We start from the raw sequence: 13901 nt of genomic DNA on the forward strand, positions 1-13901 counted from the left end.
GACCAAAAGCAATCCTGGGAGAGTTTATTTGGGCTTACGGTTCCAGGGGGAGAGTCCATAATGGTGAGAGAAGTACCAGGAAGCTAAGCGATCACATCCTCACCCTCAAACACAGAGAGTGAACTGGAAATGGGGTGAGGCTGTCAACACTTAAAAGTCATCCCTAGGGATGTACTTCCTCCAGCCTCTGCCTCCCAAAGATGCCACAATCTCCCCCCAAAAACACCACCAGCCAGGAACCAGGAAGTGTTCAAATACATAAACCTATGAGGGGCATTTCTCATCTAAACCACAGAGGTCTGGAATCAGCATGGCAATTTCCTCCACAGTGAAGTATAATATAACAGCATGAATACGGGGTGAAGAGAACTGTTGGAACTTCACTGGGGATGAAGGGGCTGGAACGTTTTATGTATAAAATTAAGAAATCTATTTTTCTTCCCAGGGATATTGCTGCTAGAAATTGTCTTCTAACCTGTCCGGGAGCTGGAAGAATAGCAAAGATTGGAGACTTTGGGATGGCCCGAGACATCTACAGGTGAGAGAATTGCCTTGTGCCACCAAAGCCTTCCTCCACCATCCAGTCTCCTCCAATAAATGCCTATGAAGGCCTGCACCTTACATCATCTGGTACCTTGTCAACTTCCCATGTGGGCTGTCAATGAGCGCCTTCCATGATACAGGAACCTTTAATTAGTGTGCAGTCTAATTCTCGGCAGTATTTGATACCACATTTCATCTCGGCTTATGTCTCTGGCTCCAACTCTCTTCCCCTGCCGTGTCCTAACACAGAATAACACGGACACTCGATGTGCAAAAAGCTTTGAAGTGGGTTTTATATCTTACTCAACCCTTCAGCTCTCAAAAATCCTAAACGATTGCAGTGGCATTCATCACCAGAGACACAAGCTCCCCAGGACGGACAAGGTCTGGGGCCTTACCCGCACTCAGAGACACAGAAATAGACTTCAAAACACAATGGTCCCTTGTTCAGCTTCATTGATGTTTTTTTTTTTTCCCTATCACATTCTCAAAATTACCTAAAAATTACCAATCAAGGAATGATGATACAGCATAGTGGTAAAGAACTTGCCATGCGTATAAAAGGTCCAGTCTTGGTCCTCAACACTATAATGGTAATAATAGTAATAAAGAAAGGGTTTTTAATCATCAAATATAGTGTTTCTGTTGCACCTTCTCTCTTTATTTCCCAACCTGTAGTTTCTTATTTTTCTAATTATTTGCAACTCTGACTTGCTAGATGGGAGGAGCAAGCTGTTCCTTGACATGGTCACTCATTAGTCCCTTCCCTAATGCTCACAAGTGAGAACCTGGTTACATAGAGCTTTCACTATCTGAGGAATGAGTAAGAACATCTGGAAACTACAGAGGACTTCAGTGAGAATTAATAAGCATCTCCAGAGGGCCAGGGGTGTTGATCCTCTGCTGGGACCCTAAGGCCATGGTGTATGGAGCACAGAATCAGGGAAGAATTCTCTGGAGCCATCGACTGCTGCGACCATTGCATGATTTCCCCATCTCCCCACTTTGCTTTTTACCCCCATTTAGTTATTCTTCTCATCTCTGTGATAAAACACCCCGACAAAAGCAACTTCGGGAAGAAAGTGTTTACTTGGCTTTCAGCTCAAGGGTACAATCTAGCACAGTGGGGAAATGAATGCCGAAGAAGCTTGGAGCAGCTGGCCACATCACGCCCACAATCAGGAAGCAGAGAGAGATGAATACATGCTCAACTTGCTTTCCTCCCCCCCTCCCCCCGCCCTAATCTAGAACCCAAGTCCAGGGAATGGTGCCATCCTCCTCTGGGGAGGGTCTTCCCAGCTCACTCCACCTACTCAAGATCATCCCTCACAGGCATGCCTAGAGAGGCTCATCATCCAGGTGATCCCAGAATCTGTGAAGCTGAGAATCAGCGTTAACCACCACAGCCTCCTCCCCAAGGCTCTGTACACCTCCCTCTACTCTCTCTCAGGACACTGGGGAGTGCCTCCTGTTTCAAATACAGCAGTGTAGCATGACATCCAGCTCCACGTCCCTTATTGGGTCTTCCTCTCTGACAACTCCTTGGAAGTCAGATTCTCATCTCTGTGACAAACACATGAGCTAAATGAATCTACGGGGATGAAGGTATTGATGTTGGACCACAATTACAGAGCCCTCAGTCCATGTTTGACTCTGTTGCTTCCGGCCTGTGGTATTATAGGACACGGGGCACAGGAGCACATGAGGCTAAGTTCACTTCATGGCGGACACAAAGCAAATATAGAAAAATGGATGAGTGGACTGTGGTCTACACATCATCAAGAGCATGCCACCAGTGACGTAACTCCCTTCTGATAAGCCCCACCATTTAACGGTTTCTACTACATCCCAGAAGTGCAGCAGGCTGGTGACCAAGGCTCTAGCAGATGGCTTCTAGGGACACTTGAGATCCAAACCAAAGCAATCCCTTATCTCCAGACTTCAGCCAACCTTGCTTCTCTGGAGTCCCATGCATCTGTAGGTGTTCTGGACTAAGAATGGTCTTTGGAGAGAACTCCCTGGCCAGCTCCATGATATACCTCTCTGTGATGCTGCCCCTGTTATGGACCCTTATTTTATATACAGAAAAATCAATCTTTCATCTGTATCTCTGACCTCCATTACTATTATTATATGTGGTGTTAGTGCTGTGATTTCAAGTGTGGGTTTCTTCCACCGAACTGTATCCTTGGGAGAAAGAGAGACTATGATTTATTTATGTCCTCAGTACATGGTGGAGCACTTGATACATCCTAATACTCAGAACGTGTTTATTGAAGTCATTAATTAGTGTAGACAGCTGGAGAAAAGCTGCCTCCCATAACACACACAGGCACAGAACATCAGGCTAGGTGTGGAATTGGCTTAACAGGTAAATGAGTTAATTTATTAGTTCTTATTAGCCAGTTGCATCAATGGCATTGCTGATGAAAACTAATAAATTAATTCATCTATATGTTAAGCTCTATGCCCAGCCCTGTGTCCTTCTGTCTGGATGTGCTTATGGGAAGCAGCCTCCGGCCAGCTGTCTAGATTATTTGTTGACTGCCAACAGTGAATGAAATGCCACTGTATAAGTACCACGGAGGATCCGAAATGAGTAAGACACGAGCCCCGTTCTCAGCCCTCCCATTCTGGAATTACTGTAGGTCATCAGAAACAGGCTGTACTTATAAGGTGGGAGTAATGTTATTCATTGTGAGTTATAATAAACAAAACCCAACAGGGAAATCTAAACAGCCTCTAGCAGGGATCTTAGTCACTGCATAGATCTTTTCCTCCGCGCCTCCAGTGGGCGATTAAGTGACACCAAGATTCTTAACTAAATGATCTGTGCTCCCCCGCTCTCCTCCCCAGCCACCCAGGACGTGTCTTTAATTTTGGCGTTTTTTTCACAGGCAGGCAGTATTGCTGCCCCTTTCCCAAGCTCCCAGGCAGAGCTTCTGTTCACTAACCCATTCCGATCCAAGCTTGGTCTCCTCTTCTTCCCCCACAGGGCCAGCTACTACAGAAAGGGCGGGTGTGCCATGCTGCCGGTGAAGTGGATGCCCCCAGAGGCCTTCATGGAAGGAATATTTACTTCTAAAACAGATACATGGTGAGTCTTCCCTCGGCCCTCCTGCAAGTTCACTGTGACTTAGTGATGATCTTGGACCAGCTGGACCACACCTGGGGATCTCTTCTGCCGGGGAGAAGGGGAGGAAGAAGCCTCAGTGGAGACTCTTAAGTGTTGGTGTTTATCAGAATGATCAGAACAGTTCCTTAAAACGCACATCACAAGACGCCACCCTGAGAGATGATCATTTAGGAGTGGGATCCAGATGAACTTGGGTTTCTACCAAGCTCCCAAGTAACGCTGACTTCCCTGGCTGGGAGGCCACACATGGAGACTCCCTTATCATTTTAAATGACAAATTAAACTCAAGCTCCCTTCACAGAGCATGAGCGCGCGCGCGCGCGCGCGCGCGCACACACACACACACACACACACACACACACACACACACACACCAGTAAAGAAAGTCTTTTGAATTACATTAAACTCCACAGTAAGAAGAAAACAGATGGGGTGGGGGTGGGGGAGGATGGGAACCACCTAAAACAAGTCAGACATGGGCAAGTTCATGGACAAGTCATCCCTCACTTCAAAGAGAAGAAAAATGTTGACATCCAAGCCCACAGTTCAGATCCAGACCCCAGGCTGCTCAGTCTCCTAAGAGTCCCAGAAGGCCCAGGAATTGAAAGTCAGGGTACAGCAAATAGGAAAATTGGTTAAAGGTCTGTAAGAACTAATTGAATTCTCTGGCTCAGCCCTCCACCCCCTGAATCTTGGGGACTGTCCCTCCCCTGCCATCAAGCCTGGTGGTCTCCCAGCAAAGAGATCCAACCAAAGTCTCCCTGGTCTTGGTGGCGTAGACATTGGCAAGAGTGGGGTACTCAATCATATGCAAGAGCAGCCTTCAAAGTCTGCCTCGTTGAGGGTGTGTCCTCCCTGCACCAGGCCGGCGATGAGGGAATGAATTCCTCAGCAAAATGAGCCATGAGGTATAAGGCTTACAAGTGAGGGTGTCCATGAGGAGTTAGGCTGAAAACTGGTCACCAGACCATAATGTTCTGATCCCAGAAGCCCACTACTATTAGCTGATTCAGTGATAATGTCTTAAGAGGCACCATAGTAACTCTTATAAAGGAAAACATTTAACTGGGGCTGGCTTACAGTTCAGAGGTCTAGTCCATTATCATCATGGTGCTGGAGAGGTAGCTGAGAGTTCTACATTTGGATCCACAGGCAATAGGGAGTGAGCCACTAGACCTGGCTTGAGCTTCTGAGACCTCGAAACCCACCCCCCTAGTGACACACTTCCTCCCAACAAAGCCATACCTACTCCAACAAGGCCACACCTCCTAATAGTGCTATTCCCTATAAGTCTATGGGCGGGGGGAGAACACGACACATCCATTTTCATTCAAACTACCACAATGACAGAGCCCCCTTCTGACCTGGGTAGGATACTATGAACAAGAGCCTTGGCTATTTCTGGGCCAGTGAGATTTGCCTAACCCAGAGGGTCTCAAAGTGGGGTCTACAGGTCAGCAACATCAGATCCCCTGGCACTCATTAGCAATGTAAATATGCAAATCCTCAACCCCCCACTTCAAATTTCCTGAAGGAGTATGATTAAATGAAGCATCTTGAGGCAGAGTAGATTTTTTTTTTTTTTCTGGATAACCTCCTGGGAGGAAGGAAATGATATGACCAGTGTTCCTATCAGAGTTGGGGAATGGGGAAATTCTTCATATACAGAGGAGTGAACTGTGTGACCCCAGAGCCTTTAGTGAAGTAACTGCACATGAAAGCTGCCATCAGGGACTGAAAGAAGCAAACTGAGTAACTACTTTGCCCTAGAGCAGTGGTTTTCAACCTTCCTAATGCTGTGACCCTTTAGTGCAGTTCCTCATGTTGTGGTGACCCCCAACCCTAAAATTATTTCGTTGCTACTTCATAACTGTAATTTTGCTACTGTTATGAACCGAAATGTAAGTAACTGATATGCAACCCCCAAGTTGAGAACCACTGCCCTGGAGGCTCAGGGGGAACATCACACTAACGTTGTGACATAAGCCCAGCAATACTCATTTCAGATGTGCAGGCTTCAGACCCATCCGAGAACAAATTGCTGTTTTGTTAAGCCACCCAGTGAATGACATTTTTCCCCCTCCAGCTACCACAGGAAAAACAAAAACCACAAAGGCCACACCTTGTCATGGCGGCAGGCTGGCTCACTTACTTAGCGCTTTCTTCTCAGCTTTTGGTAGTCAAACCTTAAAACGCCATCAGCCAGCCAAGAGCAACAAACATCTGAGAGATGGTTCTAAGGAAGAAAAAGCACAAGAGACCGGCAGGGAGGAAGGAAATGTAAAAACACTGGGAAAGTCTTTTAAAATTACAATGTCCTCAGAGAAATAAAACACTGTAACCCTAAGTAAAGGACAATGCTTTTGGGTGTTGGGAAGATGCCTTGGCTTACTCGCCAAGAGTGAGGACTGGAATTCAGAGTCACCAAAACCTATGTCAATGTAAGAATGCCCACCTGTAATTCCAGCCTCAGAAGGCAGAGACCAGGGATCCCAGCAAACTGGCTTGTGAGACCAGCTGTAGCGAGTCTTTCTCTGTCCCGCCAGCCAGCTCCCAAATAACCACACAAAGGCTTCTTATTAATCATGAAAGCTCGGCCGATAGATAGCTTAGGCTTGTTTCTAACTAGCTCTTATAATTTAAATTAACTCATTTCTATTAATCTATTTGCTGCCCCAAGGCAGCATCATCTATGTACGGTCCATCCCGCTTTCTTGCTTCCTCTCTGGCTGGCTCGTGACTCTGCCCTTTTCTTCCCAGCGCCCTCTGTGCCTGGAAATCCTGCCTAGCTACTGGCCATTCAGCTTTCTGTTAAAGCAGAGTAACACATATTCACAGTGTACAAAAAGAGTATTCCAGCCAGCGGTGGTGGCAGCGCATGTCTTTAATCCCAGCACCGGGGAGGCAGAGGCAGGTGGATCTTTGTGAGTTCGAGGCCAGCCTGGGCTACCATGTGAGTTCCAGGAAATGCGCAAAGCTACACAGAGAAACCCTGTCTCAAAAAAACAAAAAACAAAAAGAGTATTCCACAACAGCCAGCCATATTGGAGAGCTCTTAGTTTTACTGGGAGCCCTGCCTCAATGAATACGGTCCCCAAGAGAGATGGAGGACAAACTCCAACATCAACCTCAGGCCTCCACATAGACCTGCACCCACCTGTAGGCACACCATACACACGTCTATACACACACACACCATTCACACACATGAAAATGGAAAATAAAGCAATCCTTTGGAGGGGGGCATTGTCAGCAATAAAAACGTGATCGGTACCCTCAAGGAGGCCCTCAGAAGCCCATGTGGCTGTACGTAACAGCATCCTTCCAAGGACACAGGAGTGGGACTGAAGGGGCAGAGAGAGACCCACAGTTGAGAAAGCTGGACAAAGACAGCCTCAGCCAGATGCTCAAGGCCAGCATCAGCATCGTGTCACCTTGATAGCACGTACTCCTGAGATGAAGGGGTATGAATGTGGTCCTCCCCAAACTCCTTAGTCCCAGTGTAATCATGAGAAAAGCGGGTAAAGCTGAGAGATATCCCACTGAATCCCTGACCTGGACTGTTCAGACCTGCCCAGCGGGAACAAGGACCTCCAGAGAAGCCAAGGGAGGGTGACAGCTCAATGTAACATGATGTCCTAGTGGGATCTGGGAAGAGAATAGGGACGTTCCATGAAAACTGGGGAAATCTGAACAAACCATGGGTTTTAGTTAATAATGCCTTAATGCTGATCCATTCATTGTACCTAATGTACCATGTTAATGTGTTGCTGAAGATAGTGAGAACCGTGTATAGAGGGCATGGAAACACAATATTGCTAATACAATCCCTTCGCAATGTGAACCATTCTATTTTTTTTTTTAAAAAAAAGTGAAGTTTATTATTTTTCCATCTGATAACTGAAATGTAAAAGTCGTGGATGGAACAGAATGCAGAATTAAGTAAAACTTCGGGAAAGAGAAACAATTCTAAAGAGATGGGAGATGAAGGAAAGAAAAGAGAAGGAAAATGAGAGGATTAAGCCAATCGATCTGATAAGCTAGCAAAATAAGAGTCCCGGGAAGAAGGACATGGGAAATATAGAAAATAAAAATGTCAAAGCAATAAAGGAACATTGTCCAGAATAGGACACACATCTTCCGGGTAAAGGTATCCACTAAGCGTCAAGTCACACAGCTCAAGAACCATGCAAGCATATCGCTGTGAAGTTCCAGGCCAGAGCTGGTAATGACTCTGCATGCTTCCAAGCAGAAAAATAAATAGAGAAACTGGCCAGGGGTTAAAAAGTCAGGGAATCAAAGTGGCATGGAAATTGTTCCTAGCACAGAAAACACGAGACAATGGAAATGTCCTCCAGTTCTGAAAGCCCCATATTGAGATAATGTCCTAAGATGGAAGACTCCCCTTCTTGACCCAGGATGGCTATTTTAAGCAAGTAGCTTAGTTATTTCTAAGCCCATGAGATTCGCCTTGACCTAGCCCACTGAGTCTCAAAGTGGGGTCCATAGGCCAGGGGTAACCTGGAACTCATCATTAGCACCTTCAAATCAGCTCCCCACCCACCCACCCACCTCAAGCTTCATGCAGCGGGAACTGCAGGGGTGGAAGCCTATCCATCTGCTTTAACAAGCCCTCCAGCGGACTCACAGGGGCACCAGAGAGAGTGACAGCCACCAAACCTGCCCAGAGGCAGAACAACATCAGCAAGTTAGTCATTGCTCTGAAGACATGAATGACCTATGACCCATCAGGTCTGCTCCTGAGTGTGTGTCACCCAAGAGAAGAGGTGACACGGATGGACATGGGCCAAGGTCCCCACTGACACAAAACCACCACCTAACTTCCCCTCAGTCAGGGAACGGGAAGACAAAGGGACAGAAACTGCTGAGCAGTATTAAAAGGACACACTAAGCCTACAGCATCAACACGGAAAAATGCTCATCCACAGTATGAGACCCAGTTGGGGGGGGGGGAATCAAGCCACAAAAAGGAATGTGGGAATATTTAAAAACAATTTTACAATGCAAAAAAAAATTCATAACTTTGTGATACAGTCTGAGTTGCATATATCTTTACATGTTAAAGAATATAAAAAAAAAAAAACCCCAAGGGAAATTTACTCTAAACTTGGGGGGGGGGCACAAAGAAAGAAGAGATGGAGAGGGAACATGTCTATATCTGTTTATTCAAGAAGAAAAGGAAACACTCTTGTCAGGAAGGCAAAATAACACCTCGATTTTCTCAAACGATGTGGTGGCACATACCTGTAAACCGGGCACTGAGGAGCCTTAGACAGGGTGATTGGAGGTTTGAGGCCAACCTGGGCTAAATAGTTTCAGGGCAGTCTGGGCTACAGCCAGGCCTTGTCTTGTCTTTAAAAATAACAACAAAGGATACTTTGATCACTAACTAGTATCTAACTCTATGTACTTATCTGTATGTACGTATCTATATGAACCTAGCTATATGTACCTAGCTATATGTACCTGTCTATAGACAAGCAGAGAATGTATAACTGTGGCTCTTCAGACATCTTCCCTACTGGATTTTATTGCTTGTTGTATTGATGGGGATCTTCTTTCCCCTTAGAAGTCAGAAAGACTGCATGAGAGGGGTTAATTCATGTTCCTGGCCATTTGCAGGCAGCTAATTTCACCAACACAGTAACAGTAAAAGAAAGCATTCCTACTCCACAGACGTACATTTTCCGTACCACTGTAAGACAATGTTTCCTGACAGCAGAAAGCTGCATGGACATACTAGAACAAAGACAGGTTTCCTTTCTCCAAAATCTGATCATTAAACTAAGAGTTGGAAATAAAAATGTCGTCAGAGTAGAAAATATTATTTCTGGAACCTAATAAACTGCATCTCAAAAGTCCTTCAAAACAAATAAGAGGAAGTCAAATGCCTTTTTAAAAAGAGGAAAATGTCTCATTTGATGTCAGAACACAGACAGAAAAAGCGAAACAGAATGTTGTCAGTGCAGAAAGCGAACAGATGAAAGTAATAGGTGGGCATGACTATTAAAAAACGGCCCTGTCTTTAATCGAAAGCCAACAGGGAAGAGGGACTCATTGTAAAAAGTGTTGGAAGAATCGTTCAGAGAAACAAACCAATTTTGACCCTTCCCTCCCACTGTACATAAATTCTAACGGAATTCAAGGAGAGAGAGAAACACCTAGAAAATAGTAAACATGTATTTAATCTTTGGTGAAGAGAAGACGACGCAATTGTAAAATAAATAGAAGAAATTACAAAAATTTAATAAATATATTTAACTCATTGGAAATGCAAGCCTTTGATACACGATAAAGTTAGATCATAAAGCAACTAATAGAAGTATTTTAGCTAGGCCTGGTGGTACATTCTTGTCATTGTAACTCTTTAAGGAGCTGAGGCAGGAGGATTGCAATATCAAAGCTCGCCTGACCACAGAGTGAGTTCAGGGCCAACATGATCCCCTACCCAAAATTAAACTTTAAAAAAGAAAGTAGGGAGACTCAACCCAGTGGTAGAATGTTTGCCTAGCACATGCAAGGCCCCGGATTCGGTCCCCAGCCCTACCTCCAACTCCACCAAAAAATAAGGATTTTTATTTTTTTTTAAACTTGCTATTCTTTGTGGATTTCACATCATGCACTCTGATCCCATTCATCTCCCTGTTGCCCCCCCCCCAAATTTTTTTTTAATTTAAAAGAAAAAAATCTCATCATGGAAGCTGTAGTGTGTCACAGTGAGTCACACAATATACCCTTTAGTCCATACATCTTTACTTGGTAATGTTCATTGCAATGAGTCATTGGTTTGGTTTGAGGCCTCTGGATTCTGCTGCACTGTCAATATTGGACCCTCATGGGGACTCCTCCTGGACATCCTGTTGTTGCACTGTGTTATGGAGATCCTCAGCTTTGGATCCACAGGACTGACCCCTCACAGCAGCAGCAGTTCATAGACAGGATGGATGGATGTTGGGGTGGGCCAACTTACAGCCCTGGTTCTGGGCCTGGGTGGTAGCCGGGTTGGCCAGCCCACCAGCTCATCCTCACCACCAGGCGAGCTCTCCAGCACTGCCCCAGCTAGCTCACCCAGAGCAGCTGTTCTTCTGCTCCCACACCCTCAGGGCCAGCTCGCCAGCACCCACGCCACCAGGGCCCGCTCTACCGTGCTGAAGGGCCAACATCGTTAGTTCATATAAAGAATGTCTACAAAACAAAGACCAAATTGAGGTCCTCAAAGAATATGGCCTCTCAGATACAATCATGCGGAAGATGGGAATAGACAACATGTCGGAGAAAAATCAGGAGTAGATGAACAAATGTTAGTAAACCACTCCACCATGTGAAGTCAAGACTCACCATAGTCCACCCTACCTGGAGAGACTGCTCAGCAGGTAAAGGCACTCACCGCCACACCGGAGTTCAGTCCCCAGCACACACATGGAAGAAAAGAACAGGCTCCTGGAAGTTGTTTGATTTCCCCATGTGCACTGTGCCAGGCCCTCCCACAACACTAACTTAATTAACTAATTAGTTGATTTAAAAATGAGAGTAAAATATTAGGTTGGAAACACTTCTGCCCTGAGGTTTTTGTGTTGTGTTGTTTTGTTTTTCTTTGTTTTGTTTTGTTTGCACAGGGGGTGGGGTATTCTGGGGCTGGGGAGAAGCTCAGTGGTTAAAAACACTAGCTGTTCTTCCAGAGGACCTGGGTTCAGTTTCCAGAACCCACAAGGAAGCTCACAACCACCTATAACTCCAGTTCCAGGGAATCTGATGCCCTCTGCTGGCCTCTGTGGGCACTGGAGGCATGTGGTGCACAGACATGCATGTAGGCAAGATACTCATACACATAAAATAAAAAATAAAGGTAAAAAATAATTAAAAAGTTACCCTGTCATATTTCGCTTTGAAATGAGCAAACATTACTATTAGTGTACATACTGAGAGTTGGGGAGAGGAACACTAATGTACAGACAGAACTGGGTGCCCCAAAATCAACAATAGGTACTAAAAAGGGTTCAGAGTGTGTGTTCTTTAAATCTAGTTTCTTATAGTAGAAATAGCATTGGTTTTTACTAGTCTCTTACTTTCAGATGGTTTAGCCTAAGGAAATCTTTAAAAATGGACAAAAGCCAGGTGTGACGGTCCCCCCAGTCCTCAAGAGGCAGGGAGATTTTGAGTTTGAAACCACCTGGATTACGTAGCCAGTTCAAAGCCAGGCTGCAATACCAAATGAGACTCTCTCTCTCACACACACACAAAAAAAGTAAAATAAAATGAACTAAAATCAAAGTGCAAAAAGTTGTTCACACAATGTTTAAAATATTTTGAAAACTGAAAACAAATGATAAGGCAAACCATGTTACATTTCAATGGAATACTTCACAGGCATTTCCAGTTCTATTTATAAAATGTTTAGCATGGGTGTGCGGTAATGAAATGAGGAAAATTACCAAGGTTCTATAGCTACGATGATGTAAAAAGAAATCTAGGCACAGAGCTTGACTGGAATGAAAAGTATGCTAACGGGTTATCTTTTAATGGAGAATCATATGGGTGCTTGGATATTCATTTTTCTGGATCTAGAAAATCCTCTGGACTGGAGCGATAAGTCAGCCAGTGAAGTGCTTATAGGTTGCAGGCAAAAGGACCTGGTTCCATCGCCAGAACTCAGGAGAAGAAGGGAAAAAAGGAAAAAGTTGAAGGATAGAGGAGCTTATAATGCTAGAGATTGGGGGATAGGAAGAGACAGGCCCTGGGGTTCACTGGCTAGCCAGCCTAGCCTTTTTGGGGAACCCCAGGCTACTGAGAAATTGTATCTAAAAATATAAAAGAATTTTTTAATGAAAAAAAAAAAAAGCAAGTTAGGGGCAGGAGAGAAGACTCCATGGTTAAGAGTGCTTGTTGCTCTTCCAGAGGACCTGGGTTCAGTTCCCAGCTCCCACACTGGATGGCTCACAACCACCTGTAACTCCAGCTCCAGGGAATCGGATGCCCTCTTCTGGCCTCTGTGAATACTTTCATACACATATGAGCATGCATATGTGCACAGGAACATGAACTCTCTCTCTCTCTCTCTCTCTCTCTCTCTCTCTCTCTCTCTCTCACACACACACACACACACACACACACAGAGAGAGAGAGAGAGAGAGAGAGAGAGAGAGAGAGAGAGAGAGAGAGAGAGAGAAAATCATTATTTAAAAAAAAATGGTAGATGGTTCCTGAGAAACAATACTTCAGGTTGTTGTCCTTTGGACTCAGGTGTGTGTGTACAAATGTGTGAACACACACGTGTACACACACACACACACAGAGCCCTTTGTTACAGAAGGTGGCATAATGGAAAACATACTAAAAACTTAGGTGTCTGTGTGTGTGTACATACATCCATATCTGTATCTGTGTCTTCTGTTCCATGCCCAGGTCTTTTGGAGTGTTGCTGTGGGAAATATTTTCTCTCGGGTACATGCCATACCCCAGCAAGAGCAACCAGGAAGTTCTGGAGTTTGTCACCAGTGGAGGACGGATGGACCCACCTAAGAACTGCCCCGGGCCTGTGTACGACCTTTCAGAACTTCCTACTAGAAACTGAGCACGGTCTTGTTTTTAAGTATTTGGATCCACATATGCCCCTTTAATATTAAAGAGAAAGTGGCAGCCTTCTTTTAACATGTCCCCAAACACGGTGGGCCAGAGACTTCAGTAAGATGGGTTCGTCTTCCAGCGTTTCAAACAGAATGTCATGCCAGAAAGGAGTCCCAATTGCCGGGCTGGAGGCTATGGACTCACTAGCCCTCCACACTTCAGAATCGCCTCTCAAAATGTGTGTGTCCCAGACTCACCCTTACCTCCTTTCCCAAAACAAGATGGGAATAAAATATCCTACCCTAAACGTGGCTTCAGAAAAGTAGGATTTGATGTAAACAGCTGGGTGTCCTTCATGGGACTTACGTTTGGGCGGGATTCCCTGTCACACCAGCAGGGGGCAGAATAGGTCAACCACGTGGACTTAGATGGCGTCCCATCCTAAAGCTTTGGCTTGATTGAGAAAGGAGCTGGGGGAGACAGGGCCGCCACCTGGGTGCTTCTCCTGATCCATTAACGTGCTATTCTTACAGCTATCGGATTATGACTCAGTGCTGGCAGCATCAGCCTGAAGACAGACCCAACTTCGCCATCATTTTGGAGAGGATTGAATACTGCACCCAGGTAAAGTGTTTTC

The 13901-nt window shown here is 45.2% G+C and overlaps 1 protein-coding gene across 1 annotated transcript in view; it reads left to right on the top strand.

The window, feature by feature from the left end:
• LOC114696211 (ALK tyrosine kinase receptor) overlaps positions 1-13901 on the top strand; it is a 35089-nt gene that overhangs the window by 16411 nt on the left and 4777 nt on the right. The window contains exons 9-12 of the mRNA XM_028873798.2: positions 446-538; positions 3539-3640; positions 13103-13237; positions 13798-13888. Coding sequence (XP_028729631.2) covers positions 446-538; positions 3539-3640; positions 13103-13237; positions 13798-13888 — 421 coding nt within the window. The remainder of the gene's footprint in view (positions 1-445; positions 539-3538; positions 3641-13102; positions 13238-13797; positions 13889-13901) is intronic.

The sequence above is a fragment of the Peromyscus leucopus genome, chromosome 22, assembly GCF_004664715.2.
Source record: "Peromyscus leucopus breed LL Stock chromosome 22, UCI_PerLeu_2.1, whole genome shotgun sequence".
NCBI lineage: Eukaryota > Metazoa > Chordata > Mammalia > Rodentia > Cricetidae > Peromyscus > Peromyscus leucopus.